Raw genomic sequence first — 19,021 nt, 5'->3', positions numbered from 1 at the left:
CCCCTCACAGAAGAGCTATTGCACAGCTGATAACACTTACCTTGTCTCTCATGCCCTCTCTGCCAGAGCACTGAGCACAGCAGTGGCTTCTTCCAAACCACTTTTAATTACAGAGCAGCATCAACACGAAGGTACATTATAACAAACTGCCTCTTATTTAAGGAACATTATTCCCCTGCAGCTGTGTTTAAAAATGTATTTTACAGTGATAGCAAATTAAAATCTTTTCCTGCTGATTAAACGGGCTTTGAACAAGACACTGTGTGGTGGGGAAATGCACCCTGTGCTATGTGTGAGAACCAGCACTAAGGTGCATCATGAAATCATAGAATGGCTGAGGTGGGAAGGGACCTTCCACTGCCACCTCCCTGCCATGGACACCTCTCATCTGGACAAGGTTGCTCAAGGCCTCATCCATCCTGGGCTTCAACACCTACAAGGAGGAGGCAGCCACAACTTCCCTGGACAACCTGTTCCTAACCTCTCAGACAAGGTTAGGAACCCGTTCAGCTGAAATGAAACCTCTGTGAGCTTCTCATGGCCTTGACCAAGACTTCCTAAGTCTCTTGGATGTAGAGATTGGTCCAGATTTCTCACAGATCTCTATGAACCTTGGCAGGTGTGGGGTTGCCTCTGGGTGCACCCCAATGTCTGTGGGGAGGTCACAGGCAGCAGATTGCAGTAGAGCCCATAGAAAGGGGGTTCCAGGACCCCCTGCAGACCACTTCCTGCAGTCCCTTCTACATATGCACAGTGCAAGGTGGGACCCCCAAAACTCATGTCATTTACTGTCCTACTCTCGAAGAAGGATGGCAGCTATTTACTGTTTCTGTTACCCTCCTTCAGACTCCCTTGATTTCTCTGTAACATCCCAGTGCCTCAGATCCTTTAAGTGATCATGGCTAAAATTTAGTTTAGTTTTCTGAGTCTGTTTGTCATTCCAAGATGGAGGACACCAGTTGCTCCTCATCTTGCTTGGAGCAAACTCTCTCTGCTCTGTGCTCCTCAGAAGGTGAGCACCAAATTCTGCTGCTGGAGGGAAGCAGCCCAACAAACATCCACACATCACAGTAGGATGTCCCCATGTGCTGACCCCTTGGGATTGCCCACACTTATCCCTGCATGCAGATTTGCCTTCATACAGCCAGTGCACTCTTAATTGCTGATTTCTGCTAAAAGTAGGCAAGTTTCAGAGTAAAACAAGGAAAATATATGTCTTCCAAGACTTAGGATTCAGCTTGGGGTACAAGACTGGAAACAGACGGCCATAAGTAAAATGAACACAAAAACTCTCCCAGTTGCTCAAGATCTGCTTAGCCTTACTACAGCAACACCCCCAGGTGCAGCTCTCCCCATATTTGACATTTTCCAGTTTTCTTTCTCCCTGTGTCTGGTGGCTGCCAACTTTGAGAGCTGCTAACCTCCTCCTCTGCCTTCAAGACCCAGCCTCTCAAGTAAGGATGGGGAAAGCTGAAAGATGGCAGAGCACTACCCCAAAACAGGTGATTAATAAAATTAATATCTCCACTTCTCAGAGAGGAACAGGGCTGCAAAGAGGTGCTCAATGAGCTGACCCCATCCTTCCTCCTTCCTTGCTGGCTTGGAGAGGGAGGTTGCAGGTTGCCCCAGGGAGGCAATTCAACAATGCAGAGGGAGGGCAGAAGCTATTCTGAGCCCAGCAGTGTTTGCTGCTGGGTTCTCCCCATGTTGCCAAGCAAGGTCCCATGAGTGGGCAGCATCTGGAAGGAGCTAACTTCTAGTCACAAGAATTATCTAGACAGACTTGCACTTCTATAAAGCCTAATGAAGGGAAGAGAAAACATTTATTAAAGCCTTCACCCCAGCCCCCAGTGGGGCAGGAGGTGAGGCCAGTGCAGCTGCAGAGAGGCAATGGGTTTATTGCATTAGATTTATTCATTTTTTCACTTTTAGTTGCTGTAACTTTTCTGGCTGACTAACTCCAGGTGCTCAGCTACACTCATCTTTACAATTCCAATTAAACCATTCATGGTTGGATTTGAGTGCTTCATTTCCTGTACAAGAAAATAACACAGGAGGGACAGTGTGGCTTCAAAGGGAAGGCAGGCACATGACAGGACCTTCCTTGGGGGGTTCCATTCAATTCAAAATAATGAGACCTGGCACCAGGGCAGACGGAGCAGGAAACAGAATGAAAAGTGCAGGAACTCCCCATGGCTGAGGGAATCCTGGCCCTGAGCAACAGAGCTGGAGCTCAGGCTGAGCTGGGCTTTCACATCTCTGCAAGATGATTCTGGGAATGTGGGTAAAGACTGACTCAAACATTATTTTGGGATGACCCAGAAGGTACACCATAGTGAAGAAAAGAAATCCAGAGGTCAGTATTTTTCCACCATTCACTTGGATAATGGCTTCCTTCAGTGTTACTGGTTTCTCCGCAGGGGCTTCCAGCTTTGCTGAGGCTTAGTTTGGAGACCTGACTGCTAAAAACCACCCAGCACCTCTAATATGGGAGTCTGATATCTAATTTACCATTTAAAGATACTATACTCCACACTCCTGGGAGCACTGGGTTTTGATCACAAGCCATAGTCCTGGAGATATGTGGAGTGGATTGATGTATAAGGAGAAAGGACACCTGATGAGCAACCTGGGGTAGCCCTAAAGCTGTACCTAAAGGCATCTAAGCCCTCAGCAGAGGGATGGAGTCCCTCCACAGTCTTTAGTCACAGAATCCCAGACTGGTTTGGGTTGGAAGGGACCTTAAAGCTCATCCAGTCTCACACCCCTGCCATGGGCAGGGACACCTCCCACCAGCCCAGGTTGCTCCCAGCCCCATCCAACCTGGGCTGGAACACTGCCAGGGATGGGGCAGCCACAGCTTCTCTGGGCAACCTGGGCCAGGGGCTCAGCACCCTCACACCAAACAATTTCTTCCTGAGATCTCATCTCAATCTCCCCTCTTCCAGCTTGAAACTTCCCACTTGTCCCATCACTAAAGTAGTGACCACAGTTACTTCTGTTCAACCATCACAAGTGACCCCATTTCCAGACTTGGTGTAATTGTTGTGGTCAAGCTGAAAATGATAATTCTTCCACAGTGGAGCTGAGACCCAGAGCCAATTCTGCACATTGGCAGCTTTACAGCACAGGCACTGGCTACAGCAGTCAGAGCATATCAGAGATCTCTGCCTTCTCAAATAAGGGTCCTTGGAGAAGACCCTTCAGCTTGAAGCCAGCCAACAGCACTGTATCAGATACCCACATCTGGTACAAAATCAGCTCAGGAAGGAAGGGATTAAAAGCTGGAAACTCTGCCACTAACCAGCAGATTGTAGTAGGGAGCTGGTGCTTATTTTTAGCTATCTGACAGCATATTAGATATCTCTGATGTAAATTACAGGTTGCACAGAAGACCAACTCAGAAATCACTGCAGTGTGAACCACACTGGGAATCCTGGCATTGCAGGAAAACCAACAAGTTTAATTTAAGCTTTAGATGAAAATCCAAAAACCTTTAAGAAATGGAAGAAATAAAAACCCAAAACAACCACAAGCTCTCACAGTTATCTATTTTTAAGAGATTACTACATTATCTTCAAAGAGACGAGGAAAAAAAAACCCAAAAACCAAACAGAACAAGAATCATATGCCAAGATAAGTATGCAGAAGATAAAGAGCAATGCTGTGCTATGCCTGGAGATGTGATTTATTTACCTTGCTTCTCCACATCCTTCAGTGGATCAACTCCTGGGGACAGGATAAAAAATATGGGGGTTGCAGGTCCTGATTCCTCAAAGGTTGTTGCGAAATCCAGGGATCTCCCTACCACGTATTTACTGCCAAGCTTTTCTTCTACAAAATCTCTGCCAGAAAGAGAAAAGTTTTATCAGTTTACTACTGTTCAGAAAAGACAGATTTCCCTGCAAATAATCAATTAATTAGTTTTGATTTTCCTTATTCAAACAAATTAGGAACTAAATGGAAAAAAAGTAGGCATGAACTCATTTTAGAGAAGATCTGCAGGTTGGGCTTCTGGAGTTATCACTTAGTGGCAATGTTTGGTATTTTTAAGGGGTAAAATGACCCCTTGGCACATCAATGTCTGACAAACAAAAAGAAGTAAGAAGGGAACCCCCTGGGACCCACCAGCCCAATGTATTCAGAAGTTCAGTACAAGGACTGCCTTGATTCTGACAAAGGTATCACAGGAGAAAGGAAATAGTTAAGGCAATGTGTAGAAAACTGCCATGTACTTTGTAATCCATACAGGTTTTGAGAGGAAACAGCATCCCTTTAGATTTATCACTGAAAGTCACAAAAAGTCCAGATGATTTACAAAAGTACTTTGTTCTGGAAAGATCAAAGGGAAGAGTGCTAAGAATATTTTAGTGTGTGTAGCTTAGCCTCTGTATGAGAGTCACAAGGAAAAAACAACTGAGTGAACAGGAAAAAATTCAGTTCTCCATCACCTGCCTGAACACAGGGAGGGTTCCAGGCTGGATTTCCCAAGGATGAGCTTCCAAAATTGCTGCTTTAAAATAAAAACCATACAGTGACCATTGATTTGAAGGTAGGAATGTTATAGTCCAGCCCCAAGAAGGAGCAGTTAATCTTCTGCTGCAGATACATGACTCAGGTCTTTTGAAAACCTCAGTATCACAGGGAACTAAAACACGAGGCTGTTTTCTCCTGGTAGATGATACCAGAACAAGGCAGGCAAGGTCTTCTTAAGAGAGGCAAGAGTCTCCTGCAAGGAAAGGCAGTTGGTGTAGAAATACCTATGGTACTGCAAGAGAAAAAGCTTTGTTTGGTACCTCTTTCAAGCAGATTTTTCTGTTCTGGGTTAAGATTTGATAAAGAGCTGCTGGAAAGCTTCCGTCCACAAAATTCTAAAAAGTCCACCAGATATGAGGTCACAACAGTCTTGTTTAACATCATGTCTTAGAGGTCCAGAAACACAACTAACGTGACTTGGAGACTTTGACATGGAGCACAGGTGCAGAAAAGGAAGGCCTGAGCTCAGAGACAGGGCTGGTAGATGCCTAACCTCAGTGTTTTTCAAACAAGGCATTCATAGGGGTGGTTCACAGTAGAGGCAGCAGGACTTGAGAAATGGTGCCAGAATGAAAAGCAAAACTAGAATGCAAGAAAAACAACTGTCTTACAGCTTTCCTAGGTTAGAAGAAGCCACAGCTGCCTAAGACCCTTTATCTGAGTTACCTTCATCTGATATACCAGCTATCAGAGTCCTTAGTCTTCCCACATTATTTTAAGATCTATCCCTCAAGGCAGAAGTACCAGCACTTTTGCAAGGACTTCACCATGACCAAGTTATCTGTTGCCAATAGCTGTTGGACTGATCTGAACTCTTTGTGGATGTGGAAGCATAGGAGTAAAAGGGGTTGTGAAAAGCTCCTTGATGGTCTTCAGTAAGATAGAAGGATGAAATAGGTGTTTGCACCAGAAAACCCCTCTTGAGAAAATGATGTTTCTTGGTGATGAACAGTAGAGCACTGACTGCACCTAAGCTCTAAGGAGTGAGTCAGGGTAAAGAGTGGTTTCTCCTGATGTCTCTTTGGACCTAGGGAAGAAAACAGCCTGTGCAAATATCCCCAGGGATCTGCTAGGCTGAAAAACCTACCTTCCAAGACAGGGAAATGCAAGAAGCCTGTACAGGGTGGATCATCTACATAGCAAAGAACTTCCTAGATCATCTTCATGGGGCTGCCACATAAGACATGGGGCATAAAGGGGCTTGCACCTTCCTGAAGAGCATCTGCAAATGAGGTAGAGATATCCTATGGAATGTAAAGTACACCCCAGTCACCTGTGTTTAGACTACCAAGTTACTTCTGGACTCCTAAAATGCACTTGTCAAGACTCTCAGGGAGGCAGGAGGTCAGGCCTGGTACTGATGCCCTCTGACCACCCACACAGGATTTAATGTTAGCAGATTTACCTGATGTACAGCAGGAAGAGATCTGCTAGTTGAAAACAGCAAACCAGCTCGTGGGATCCAGTGACATTGCAGAAATCTAAAACCTGACGAATTTAGCCCTCACATATCTTGAAACACTGCTGGCTAAAGCAGAGATGCTGAGGCTGAAGCCCTCATGGTCAGGGTACGTATGCTGGTCCCCAGTACTCTACAAAACTTCTACTTTTTGCAGGGTCACAGACACAACACAGCTCTGAGGGTGCTTGGGAAACAGAGACCTCAGATGCTCATTAGCATTCCCTGTGGGGGCTCTCAGGAATCCTAATGGTATAAAGATCAATCCAAAGGTATCTTTTCCTTCCTACATCAGAGCATCAGACTTGAGTCTAGAAGGACCTGACATGAGCAGGACAGGTGAACAGACTTGTGCATTTTCCAGACATGGATCTCTTAGGAACAGCAAATTTCTTCATTAAGGGAACAGTCTCTGTCTCAGCCAGACCACTGGCTGAAGGAAGGTTTGGGGAGCATGATACTATCAGGGATGAACCAGGAATTCAAACACATTCTGACTGTCATCACTATCACTAATAAATTCACATTTGCTTCTGGGGTATGAGAATTCCCCAAAACAAAAGCTCTTTCTAGGCCTTTTGGGCCTAGGGTGGTCTGTCTACCCTGAACTTTAAGAATAATTTTACTCACGATTCTACAAAAAAAGCCTTGGGGAAGGTGCTGTGAACTGTTACTTCCTGCAAATATTCATGTTCTAACCTATTTCTTGATAAGAAACAAACAAACAAAAAAACCCCCATTTAAATACTCCTGTGCAAATGGGAAAGTTTGACATGCCCAGGCCCTAAAAATATCCAGCCAAGCTTTTGAACTTGGATTCTGTTACCTTTTCATAGAAGAGAACTATGAAGGGTGCTGAAGCTTTATGTTCTAGTTATTTTTGTGGTGAGTGCCACCATTTTGATTGAAAGAAATGAATTAACCTTACTTAAATGAAATATGCATTTAAAAGTTCAGAAACACAAAAGCTCCTTTTACTCAACTAAGCAGCAGTAAAACCAATCTTTTCAGCTGAGATAACACATGGAGAATCCAGCCCTAAAAGAGCAAAAATTGAAAAAGAAGATGGTTTAGAATGGTATGATTATGACAAATCACAGTATTTAATTTAATAAAAACATAATAACATGAGCATAGGGAGGCTTCACTCAGCCTTTTAAGCACTTTTCTGTGAAGTTTAAAGCACAAAGAGAAATCTATTTCATACACTAAGTAATCCAATCTGCTACATGCCCCCATATACATGCACATGCCAGATGGTGGAGCAATATAAACTATTTGAGAGGCATGAGAGGCACTACAGAAATGTCAAATCATAGACAACAAGGACAGAAGGAAAAAACAAGTCCTAATGGAGAGAAAGACCTTTAGTTTCCCCTGGAACAAGCATATTGCTTTGCACACCTTCATAAAGCTTAGACTCGCCTAGTTACCTTCAGTACATAATTTACAACTACAACTTTCAGAACTAGCATCACATAAATTTTGCATTTTACAGGAAAGAAAAAAAAGGTGAAACCTCTGTAAGACTTTTCCTTACCCTTTATCCTTTGCCTAAGGAAGAGCCTTAAAGACAGAGTACCCAAAATTGACCTTAGTGAACTCAAGAAGCTATACTGCTCATTAAAGGGCTCTAGCAGATGCCTAACAGCTATATGATGATGATGATGCTTATTTCTGGCTCGACGTGTCTGCTCCTCACCCAGTGCTGCTTATGCTGCTCCATCACTATTGGTGATATTGGAGTTAGATCTCCCTGAGCCAGGAATTCCAGTAAAATGAAATGTGTCGACTATTTGCAGAGTTCAGATGTGACTCATTCAGCATTTTCCTCCTTCACAGGAAACCACTTTGTAGAATTAATTTTCTACAATAAAAAAATCTAAACATATACCTGAATTACTCTTGTTCCTTAGAAAACACAGTTTTCAAAGTTGCCTGTTAAGGAAAAGCATCCCAGACCCAGTGAGGAAATGTCCCCACCTGATAGCATAGCTCATGCGGTCGGGTCGCAGGGCTCTCAAGATGCACAGGCGCTGCAGAGCTGACTTGTTCTTCCACTCCTGAGGGAACTTCTCCTTTTCTGGACACTCAGATTCAACAAATTTCTTCCACCGTTTTGCAGACCCCTCAATATCCCGATCCAGGTTTCTGAATTCCTCCATGGATGAGAGAGCCTGGAAAAATTAAAGGAAGAGCTTAAGAAGAACGTTCCAACGTGCCTCTGAACTGTTTTTGTATCATCACTGATTGCTCACATTTTGCTCCACAAGAAGCAAACCTGGGGCCTGCAAACCAGAGCCAGAAACCCACAATTAGACATTGTCCATTCTCCTTTTCCCCAACTCACCAGCATGTTGTCAGAGGAACAAGAACAATGACAGCCAATGTGCAAGGCTGCAGGAAGTATGATCAAGGGCAGTTCCATACTTGTGGAAGGTCTTCTGAGCAGAAAGGTGTCTAAAGGCTGCCCACAGAATTTGAGGTGTAACATGCTGCACCTAAAACGGGGTTCCCTGATGCTCTCATCCCCAGCTGCCAGCCAGTGAAGCCACACAGGACATCCAGGTCATCTCCCCTGCAGCACAGCTGCTGAGCCATGGGAGTTTGGAAATGACAGTACAAGAAAGGATTAAATAATTTAGGATCAGAGTATCACAGAATCCCAGACTGGTTTGAGTTTGAAGAGACCTTAGAGAAGACCTTGTTCCAGCCCCCTGCCATGGGCAGGGACACCTCCCACCAGCCCAGGTTGCTCCAAGCCCCATCCAACCTGGGCTGGAACACTGCCAGGGATGGGGCAGCCACAGCTTCTCTGGGCAACCTGGGACAGGGGCTCATCAGCACCCACAGGAAAGAATTTCTTCCCAAGATCCAAACTCATTCTCCCTTCTTCCAACTTGAAACCCTTCCCCCTCATCCCATCCCTCCCTGCCCTTGCTCAGAGTCCCTCTCCAGCTTTCCTGGAGCCCCTTCAGGCACTGGAAGGTGCTCTAAAGTCTCCCCATTGCATCCTTCTCTTCTCCAGGCTGAACAACCCCAACTCTCTCAGCCTGGCTCCAGAGCAGAGCTGCTCCAGCCCTCTACCCACAGTGTGGTTCTCCATAATTCCATGCAAAAATAAATCTGTTCTCATGATTTGAAACCTGAACTGAAAAATCTCAGGTGACAAGTACTTGCTGCCATCAGTTATCCCAGAAGTGCCTGATTTGGATGGGAAATTTCGAGCCCATGTCTGACAGGAGAGCACATTGCTGGTATTCCTGTGAGCTTCCAGTCTGCAAACAGACTCCTTACTGCTTCAACAGACACAAAGAGAAGTGTGCAGCAAAAAATTACAACTGGTGAAAAAATGTGCTTTTGTATCCAGGGAGCTCAGTATCCAAAGCAGAGACTCAGGCATATCATGCTCACCAAAACTGTTTTTTAAAGGGATTTCACAGCTAGAATATTAATTATCTTTATATACATACAGTTATTTTTCTCTCCCTGTTCCCCAGTGCATACACCTCTCTGTCTGCATAGTCTGGTGCCCACACTCTGCAAGCACAACACTGAGACTTCACCAATCTCACTACACAACACGGAGCCACAGATCTCCATAAACACAGTGCAAGCTGTAAATGGGTGGGTGCATCCTTTGTACCAGTGTGTAAACCATCCTGAGCTGATCTAAAAACCAAATCACTCTGATTTGCAATTGCCAAGGGCACACAGAGATTAACTTGAGGTGCTCCAAGTCTGGAGCAGAAAGAGGTAGCTGAAGAATGCTGTGAGGAACAGCTGAGAATGGCAGTAAATAAATAATAATTACAATGAAAACATAGCTAGAAAGTGGCAACTACAAATGTTATGCAGAGAAGGAAAGAATCCAAATTATCTTTCATACACGTGACAGCAAAATGTACTGCACAGCTTGTAAGGTTCTTCTGGATTTCAAGGAAAATTCTCACTGAAACAAACATCTTCAGAGCATTTTGCATAATTTGGAGCTGGAAGCAGTTGAACATGAAGTGGAAAAGACAACTAGAGTATAAAAGACAGTGAATGAGAAATTCATCAAGAAAATATATCTCATATCTTACTAAATAGGAACAGGACACACTCAGAGAAAAGCAGAAGCTTTTTGATGGGCAGAGGTGTTGGGCACTGCTAATGCTCCAGCTCACATCCCATAGAGCTCCACTGAGAAAGCTCCTTGAAAAAATGGTGGTGTCACCTTGTCACCTTGTCCAGATCAGCTGAAAATATACACCAAAGTCATGCAAATGCCCTCAGAGAAGGGCAGAGAGATTGCCTTGGGTACACTGCTGCTGCCAATGAGGCAGATGACACTGAAGGCCACTGTGCTCTGAAAAGTGAAGAAAAGCCACGTGTTCTTCCTGGAAAGGCATCTGAGTGGGAAGGCAGGAGCAGTGTGAAACTTTGCTCTTTCTGACAGGCTGAATGGAGTTAGAGACCAACCTTCACAACAGAGACTGAACACAAGGAAGAAAAGAGGCAGATAAAGGGACTCATGACAAACCAGTTGATGTTTTTAGCAGTGGGAATGTCTGTAGATGACAGAAAGAAAAAGGATTTAAAGCTGTTCCCAGTGTGAGCCACTGACCCAGGGCATTTACTGAATATATCCTTCCAGCAACTGCTGGAAGAAGCCTCTGGAGGTGTCTAGTCCAACCTGAGACAAGGCTTACAGCCAGCATTGATTCAGGTCAGCCATGGCTTTGCCTACCAGAACCCTGACCTCTAAACTGAAGCCCTCTCAGCTCCTCTGGGTGCCCTTCTGCAGAGCTGCACTGTAGTCCAGGCCAGGAAGATACTTCAAATTTTACTATACTCAAACCTCCCTACCTGTGATCTGCCACATCTTGATCCTTTTTGAATCCATTTCTAATAACAAGGAGAGTTTGGTCCTGTCACCTGGTAGCTGGATAAATCCTTCCACCTTTCCTCACAGGTTGTGTGCCCTAGGGCCAGAGTTAGACCTGTAGGCAGAGAAGTCCCTATAGATATCCCTGTAAAGACTCCCACAAGAAACCAAGCCTTGCCCAAGGTCCCAGGTTCAGGGCTCTGACAGCAAGAGGCACAGCTAAGAGCAGAGTGTTTGCTGTGCTGACTCGAGCTGGTGCTGATCAGCTCCATGCCAAGCTCCCAGGGAGGCTGAGAAGTTTGTAGAGGGGAGTGTGAACAAAGCAGTGATTCAACAGAAGTTGTTTCCATGTGTGGTTTAGCATTGGCATGGAGAAGTGTCAGTGACAGAATTCATTTCTCCACCACCAGTGCCATATCCTGCTTTCTGTGGAAGACTAGAAACCAGAGCACAGAACACGAGAACTTGAATCTCAGAGAAATAATGCCACATATTCTCATCTCCCAAACCCTGGTCCTTGCAGCAATAAATACATTTGATGCATCTCTCACAGCTGAACACAATACAATGGTATATCTTGAAATCATCAGTGCAAGTGCTTATACAAAACATTTTAACACTCTTGACTTTTAAAATGACTTTCTCAAAACACCACCTCGGAACTTTGGCTGCTGCTGCTGCTGCTTTGAGGAGTCTCTTGCTGATGTTAACAAGGGAGACTCTGAAAAATTGCTTTCTTCTTACTAAATGACAGACATGTAATCAGAGATGATAGTCTCTCTCTCTCTGAACAACATGTTGCAGAATCAAGAAAGTGCTAATTACAAGTGTAAATTCTGTATTATATAAATTAACACTAAAATTTTCATTAGTCAACAATTTTAATTGCATTTATTAGGAGTGATGGTATTAATAAGAGATGCTGCTATTTAAAAGCCAGTGCAGTGAAAGCTATCTCAATCAGTAATCTTTCTGTGAATATTAATTCTTTTCAGTATCTCTTCTGTGAAATTTTCCAAGAAACTTAGACCAACAATAATATCTCACTGTTTCCAAGCAGCAGGAGTAAAAGCAGGAATGGAACATTGGGAGAGCAGATGGGGACTACACAGCAACCTGTGCAGTGTGGCTATTTTTGTCAACATAATGAAGATTACATTTGTCAATTAGGGTTGTCATGGAAATTGAGACAAAAAACATTGATTAAAATCAAATACCAAACGGGCTGGAGGACTTCAGTTCCTCTCTTTGCAACCCACACTATAATCATCTCTGATGGCTTGAAACAGGAGGGTCTTGAGTTTCTATCTCAACATGAGACTTTGCCAACAAAACAGATCTCTGCACCATCTAGACCAGGATCTCTGCTGTCTCAGAATGATTTTTCATTCACTGAATCCCAGACAACTTGTTTTATTACTTTGGTTTTCTTTGACAGATTCTCATCTAAGCCAGAAGCAGCTTTGTGGAGCCAGTATGCCAGAAGATTTAACACGTTCACAACTGCAAAATGTTCCCTGTCCCTCCACAGCTGTAGAAAACACAACATGGATCAGCTGTTGGCTTTGAGAAAGAAATTCTGGTTGCTATTGCTGGTGTGCTTAGAGGGTGTCCCTTCAGAACCAGCTGGAGAGACAGGGTGAGGACAGGATGATGTCCTCTCCCAGGCAGAGGGGACAGATGAGGAGATGGGACACTCAGCTTCTCCTCACTGCTTCCTGCCTCCAGGGGATGGATGGCCTGAGCTTTTTAGTGAAAAGAACAACTTCGAAGGTTTGGTATCATTGCTACTACAGGCAATTTATCTCCTAATGCCAGATACACACCAAAAAGGTTTTGTAAATTTATCAGAGAAGACATTCACTCTTAGCACTGAAGGCTGTTATTCAAAGGACTCCACCTGGGCAAAACTTGCCCCAAGTTTAAGGATTGCTTCATAAGCTTTTATAAAATCTAAATGAAAAAGATATTATCTTCAAGTTTTCTTAACCTTAGCTCTAAAGGAAATTATTCTTTTTTTTTTTTTTTTTTTTTTTAAAATAAGATTTTTTTGTATTTTAAATTATTTCCACAATTTAAAATACTCTTCCCAAGAGTCATCTGACTCAAAACCAGCTCTGGGCCAAGGGGACCCAAAGCAGCTCCTCATTGCCATGTTCTGTGCTGACATAAATAATGTGGAAAATAACACAGCACAAGTCAAACCAATGCTGCCAGAGGGAGCTTCCAACACGTACTGACCAAGTTCTCCGGCAGCCACGAGGCTGGTTTCTAAAAAAACACTGTTTAAAAAAAAATGTGATTTTGTTATGAGGTTGTTTTTTTAAAAAAAACCTATCCTTACTTTTTTTTTTGCGTCTTCAGGTTAGTAAGGTATATAAGGAGCTAAGACTCCAGGTATGAATACTTGGAGTCTTAGCTCCTTTTATACCCTGCTTTTTTAAAAAAAGAATCCTCTACTTCAAAAAACGAGGTCTATAAAGAGTACAACATCAAATGTCTTCTGGGAATCACATGACTTGACAACATGGAAAGAAATTATATTTAATACTCACACAGTTTTAATAATCTGTGAGATGATTAAATCCTGACCATTACTCACAATTTCACTTGCAAAACTGAGATATGTTTTTATGAACTACATCACACAGCTTTTAAGTAGAGAAGGCTCCACAAATGAACAGATGACAGTGCTCAGCAGTTGTGCAACTGCCCAAGACTCTGCTTCTGGAAATACAATGTCCCTTGCAGAGGATACCAAGGTTTCAAGGGGACAGGGCTGGTCCCAGTGCTGGGGGAAGACTGGTTCTGTGCAAGCCCAGCCCATAGGTTAATGAGAGTTAAAGCTAATGAGAGCTAAAGGGGAATCATTTCAGAGAATCACAGCATGGAGAAGGTTGGAAGGCACCTCTGGAGATCATACAGTCCAAGACCCTGCTAAAGCAGGTTCCTTTAGAGCAAGTGGCACAGGATCATGTCCAGGTGGGGGTTAAATGTCTTCAAAGGAGGCTCCACAACCACACTGGGCTGGCTGTGCCAGTTCTCTGTTGCCCTCACAGTCAAGAAGTTTCTCCTCTTGATGGAAATCCCCATGTTCCAGTTTGTGCCCACTGCCCCTTGTCCTGTCACTGGGCACCACTGAGAAGAGCCTGGGCCCCTCCTCTTAACACTGCACTCCAGATATTGATAAGCTCTGATAAGACACCTTCCCACACTTCCCCAGATCCAGGTGTTTCAGCCTCTCCTCATAAGAGAGATGCTCTAGACCCCTCATCACCCTCTCAGCCCTCTGCTGGACTCTCTCCTTGTCTTTCTTGTACCACGAAGACCAGAACTGGACACAGTTCTCCAGATGTGGGCAAAGAGGGAGGAAAATCTTTCAGATGAGATTTTCAGAAGTCAGGTGAGGTGTGCAGCAAACCTACCCAGATTCAACTGAGAGCTTTCAAAACCAGCATTAGAGTCTAAGACTAGAAACACTTCACTAATCCAAAGTATTTCACATGTGCAGCTATTGCCATGGCTTGGCTGGATGCCTTGGAGCTGTGTTTCACCAGCCTGAGGGATGCAGGTTCTTGGGGGGATAGGGAGAGGCCCCACCACAGCTCAGCTTCCCAGTTGTCTGCCTGTACATGGGCTTGTAGAGTTTTAAGCAACTCATGTGTGAACCTTTGTAACAGGGATAATGCAGAGCAGCTGCACAAATGCTTGGTGCTTGGGAATAAATTCACACATTTTCAAAAAAGGTCTTACATTGTCCATGTGCAAGTTCTGCTTATAAGAGTTTCTGCAAACATTCAGAATTTTTTTGTTTTCTGCAGGTGGACCAAATCTCATTTGGAAAAACAACAGCCCCACAGATGGTGAACACTCCTGGAAGGATGATAAAATGAAACCTGCATCTGGCTTGAATTGATAGACTGCATCATTCAAGAAGTAGATGGATAAGCAGATAAATTACTGCACATATTAGTGTTAACTAGAAGGAATAATGTAGAAAATGATAGATTATTTGCCATCTTTCCAACACTAGGTTTTATTTTGTATTCTTCATTCACTGAAGGTGTTATTTTCTGTCCACTGACATCTTTCAGGAGTGCACTGGAAATAATCTTTTCTTATTTTCTAAGTAAAGCAAAATTACTTTAAAAGATTCCCAAAAGGTTCTTTTCTAAAAAAGATCCATTTGATATCTAAAACACCTATTGCTGGTGAAGCAATTGGTTCCCTTTCCCTCCATTTAGAGGGAGAAAGAACTTTTATATTCAAAGTGAGCAGGTTCCAGCAGGCTTTGTGTCATGGCTGGACTGAGAGTGAGGGGTAGAGGCTGACACTTGATTTCCACTCTGTAAGCAAACCAGCAAAATGTCTCTAAAGATTCGATGTGATCAAAACTTCTGCTGGATTCAGATAAACATCTGGTTGATGGTAGGTTAAAAAAGAAAAGGGAAAACAAAATTAAAGTGTTTTCTAGTGTTATTTCTGTGAGACACTGGGAACATTTCTCTGAGACCTGAGTGCTGGTGAAGACCAATGAATGTCCTCAAGAACTCCTACCTGAGAGCAGATAAATGCACATTGAAGTGTCATAATAAATGTTTTCTATGAAAGAGGCACTAAAAGGCTGTACGTCTGAAGAACTGAGTTAAGGGAAGATATTTAATTAAGACTATGATTTTCTGCTATAATAATAATACTGAATGTGCATGAAAAGCTGTGGGTTGCAAGCCTTTCATATCTGACCATCCTGATCAAAGGACCTTGCTTATGCACAAAGAGCACAATACAGGCAGCAGATTGTGTCACAATGAATCTTTGACAAGAATGAAAAATTTCAGTTTCTAAAAAGTACAAAAAGTAAAAGTTGGAAAAGAGATTGCAGTTCTTTTGTAAAAAAAAAAAAATCCAGTTTTCTTAAATGTAAAATATATGAGTTGGTATTTTATCTCCTAAACCACACACGCAATCTTATCATCTGCATTCTGCAAAATTATAAATATGGAGTTAATATAGTACTTTGTCTACTGCTGCTCTCCTCCTCGAAAGCTGAATTCAGTATTTAGAGCTCATTATTCAACATCACATCTATTAAACAATGCCCTTTCAGTAGCGTTTTCATATCTACATAATGAAAATTCTTCCTCTTCAGAATAAGATGAGGGAAATGATTGGGATGAAGAAGTGATCTGAGTTGGCCAGGTGTGTTCTTGCTGTATAGTAATGAGCTTCTCTTATCCTATGGGACACATCTGCATTCAGCATTGAAGAGGCACTGCAGAAAATACCACAAAGAAAAGCAGCCTGGGGAAATGGGATCTGTACAGAGCAGACTCAGAGCTGCCTGCACCCAGCCTGTGGGAAGAGGCTGCTGTGGGGAGAGCCAGGAGCAGGCAGGGTTAACCAGGGACCACAGCTCTGCAGGAGGCACAACACAAACACAGCTCCCCAGGAAGGGCACAGCATGGAGGGAGCTGGAGGGTGGGAGAATTCCACAGCAGAAATCTCTGGGGCCACAGGGAAATCCATTCACCCAACCTTTAGCTGATCGCAGTGGTCTGAGAACAACCCTCACCTTCCAAAAAAGGGCTGGGTTTGGCCAGGAGAATCATCTGATTGGGAATGATGACAAGGGCATGACCACAAGAGCATGACCATTGGCTTTATTAGAAGTGGTGAGGCTGAAAAGAGCCCAGCTTGACTCTGGGTGTGTTCAGAGGATTTATCCCTAGGCAAACACAAACTGCTCACTGCTCTCCTGAGCCCCTGAGAACATGGCCATGGTCTTTTGGTGCTGGGCACTGACCAGAAGGTGGGCAGATGTGGCTGGGGGAGGCTTTGCCTAAGTTTACAATCCCTCCTGATGGGTAGATGGTATTAGCTCAGGGCTAAAACCATACTCAGGCACCCATACAGCTGTTCTGAAGGAAACAACCTTGCAGGCACTCCAAAGTTCTGCAGAAATGCCAACAGAAATGCAAACTTTCAAGCTAGGTACTGAGTTCAGAGGGTCAGGAAAGTGTAATGTGCTGTAATAGAGGAAATTGAAAAAAAGACAGAAAGCCTCATTAAGAGGAAAAGAATACTTTTGACTTCTCAAGAGATCTGTTAAGAACCTGCAAAAGCCAGGCCTTAGAGCAGAAACAACCAATACTGTTGAGCACCAGAGCCAGGGACCCAGCAAGGCAATAATTTCATTAAACCATATAATTTTCTCCCCTTTCTGTTCCTACCTAATCGTTCACCACCCCAGAAGCAGTGTTTCCAGGAAGGGTAATGCCTGTGTCCTTTGCCCACACCTCCCAGTGCTCCAGCACCAGCTAACAGGGCTCTGCAGGGGCTCCACAGGGTTTTTTATGTTTTCCCTCATCCAGGCTGCCTGGTGAACAGAATCCAGTTAAGCTCAAAACAGTTTTTCTCAACTGGTATTTAGTTTGAATTCAATTCCTCTTTCAGGCTTAAAGAAGCACCTAAAAGCCTACCCCCTTTTTTTCTTTTTTCTTTTTTTTTTTTTTTTTTTCCTCAAGTCTATTAGCAGATCTAATAAAAGATGTTACCCTTCCCTACAAACTGGGTCCTTCTGGACAGGTCTGTAGTTTTTTTTTTAATTCAATGGTAAATATTGAGCTTGCCTGGCACACACATTATAGCTAAAAGCTCCCTGAAACTTTGTACTGAACTGAAAAGGAACTGTAAGACTAAGTCATAAATATGTATCAGATGATCCAGGATCAGGGGCTGAAAACAGCAGCCCAGCTGCAAAGGACTATTAGCCAATATATATTATTAATCAAACAGCAACAATAAATAACAAGCCAAGTCACACAAGGATATTTGTATGCCCAGAATCCTCAGCTTTTATGGAATTTTCATTTGAAATTCATGTGCCCAAAATGGGAAGCACAGAAAGGGCCACAAATGGCATTAGTGATTTCTTTTGGCACTGCTGTCTTGACCCGAAACCTCTGGCAAGAGGAGCCCTTTGTGCAGGAGAATTTTCAAGGTTTCTATGAAAAATCAGCAGAATACTAAATTCCACTGTGAATTTGAAATATGAATCTGAAATGTGCTTTGCTCAAGCTTTGTTGAAGAAACAAGTTATTACAGCACTTAATCTTCCTGATGAAAGAAAAGGAGACTTTTGCCTGCTAATAAGCTGTATAGAAGCCATGACTAATTAACCTAATTATGGCAGTCTGTGACAAAATGTGATTGTATTAAAACTGTGCCTCAAGTAACTGGAGTTGCCAAAAACTCAAAGGCTAATAAACCAACACACATTAATAGAACATAAACACTAATAAAGTTGACACCAACCATATTATTTATAGCAAAATCAACACTGGAATTATCACAAAAGACAATCTGAAGAGTATTCAGTGTCTGATAATATAGAATTCACCATCTGAAAATCCTGAAATACAGAAAATTAATGTGGATAATTGGGCAGTGTCTGTGACTCTCCAAGATGTGCTGTTTGTGAGGACAGCAGATGCACACTCGAGCTGAGCAGACCTGATGCCTGCAGAAACACTTGGAAACATTCACATCCTTCAGCCTCTCAGCTCAGCAACAGGACAGCTCTGGCATCCCAGGGCTGCCTGCTCAGCCCCAAATCCCAAGAGGCTCCGTGACAGGGAGGGAGCTGAAAGGGAAGGGTTCATCTCAACAAGAATCAGTTATTGCAAAGCAACTTCAGTGGACAGTCCACTCTCCATCCCTCCCTATCTCAGGGTAAGTCTCCTCCTGTATGATCATCACACAACACTGCACCAGTTTGGGAGTGCAGGCTGGTGGTGGGGATGAAGCTGGGAGAAGGGGTGAAGACCTTGTTCAAGGCTGTCACTGACAGCATTTGGGCTCTGTTGAGTAGAAGCTCCTTGCTGCTGGTCTCCTAACAGGCTCTGGCACCACACAGAAATGCCTCTTCTGGATATGTCAAAGAGTGATGCAAGAATAAAGCCTGGGAATGGATGGCAATGTCTGGGGATTGATGTTCCTTCTGCTGGTTATCATAGAATCATAGAATGTTTTGGGTTGGGAAGGACCTTAAAGGTCATCCAGTCCTACCCCCCTGCCGTGGGCAGGGACACCTCCCACAGCCCAGGTTGCTCCAAGCCCCATCCAACCTGGGCTGGAACACTGCCAGGGATGGGGCA

General features: G+C 43.6%; 1 protein-coding gene across 1 annotated transcript in view; it reads right to left on the bottom strand.

The window, feature by feature from the left end:
- The window catches only part of DNAH9 (dynein axonemal heavy chain 9), a 170,928-nt gene that overhangs the window by 28,334 nt on the left and 123,573 nt on the right, over window positions 1–19,021 (bottom strand). The window contains exons 60-61 of the mRNA XM_071764710.1: window positions 7,979–8,172; window positions 3,697–3,845 (exon numbers count right to left, since the gene is read on the bottom strand). Of these exons, the coding sequence (XP_071620811.1) occupies window positions 3,697–3,845; window positions 7,979–8,172 (343 nt within the window). The remainder of the gene's footprint in view (window positions 1–3,696; window positions 3,846–7,978; window positions 8,173–19,021) is intronic.

Source organism: Heliangelus exortis, chromosome 20, assembly GCF_036169615.1.
Source record: "Heliangelus exortis chromosome 20, bHelExo1.hap1, whole genome shotgun sequence".
In the NCBI taxonomy this organism is placed as follows: Eukaryota; Metazoa; Chordata; class Aves; order Apodiformes; family Trochilidae; genus Heliangelus; species Heliangelus exortis.
Note: the sequence above shows the minus strand (reverse complement) of the source record. Positions and strands in the feature narration are given on the sequence as shown.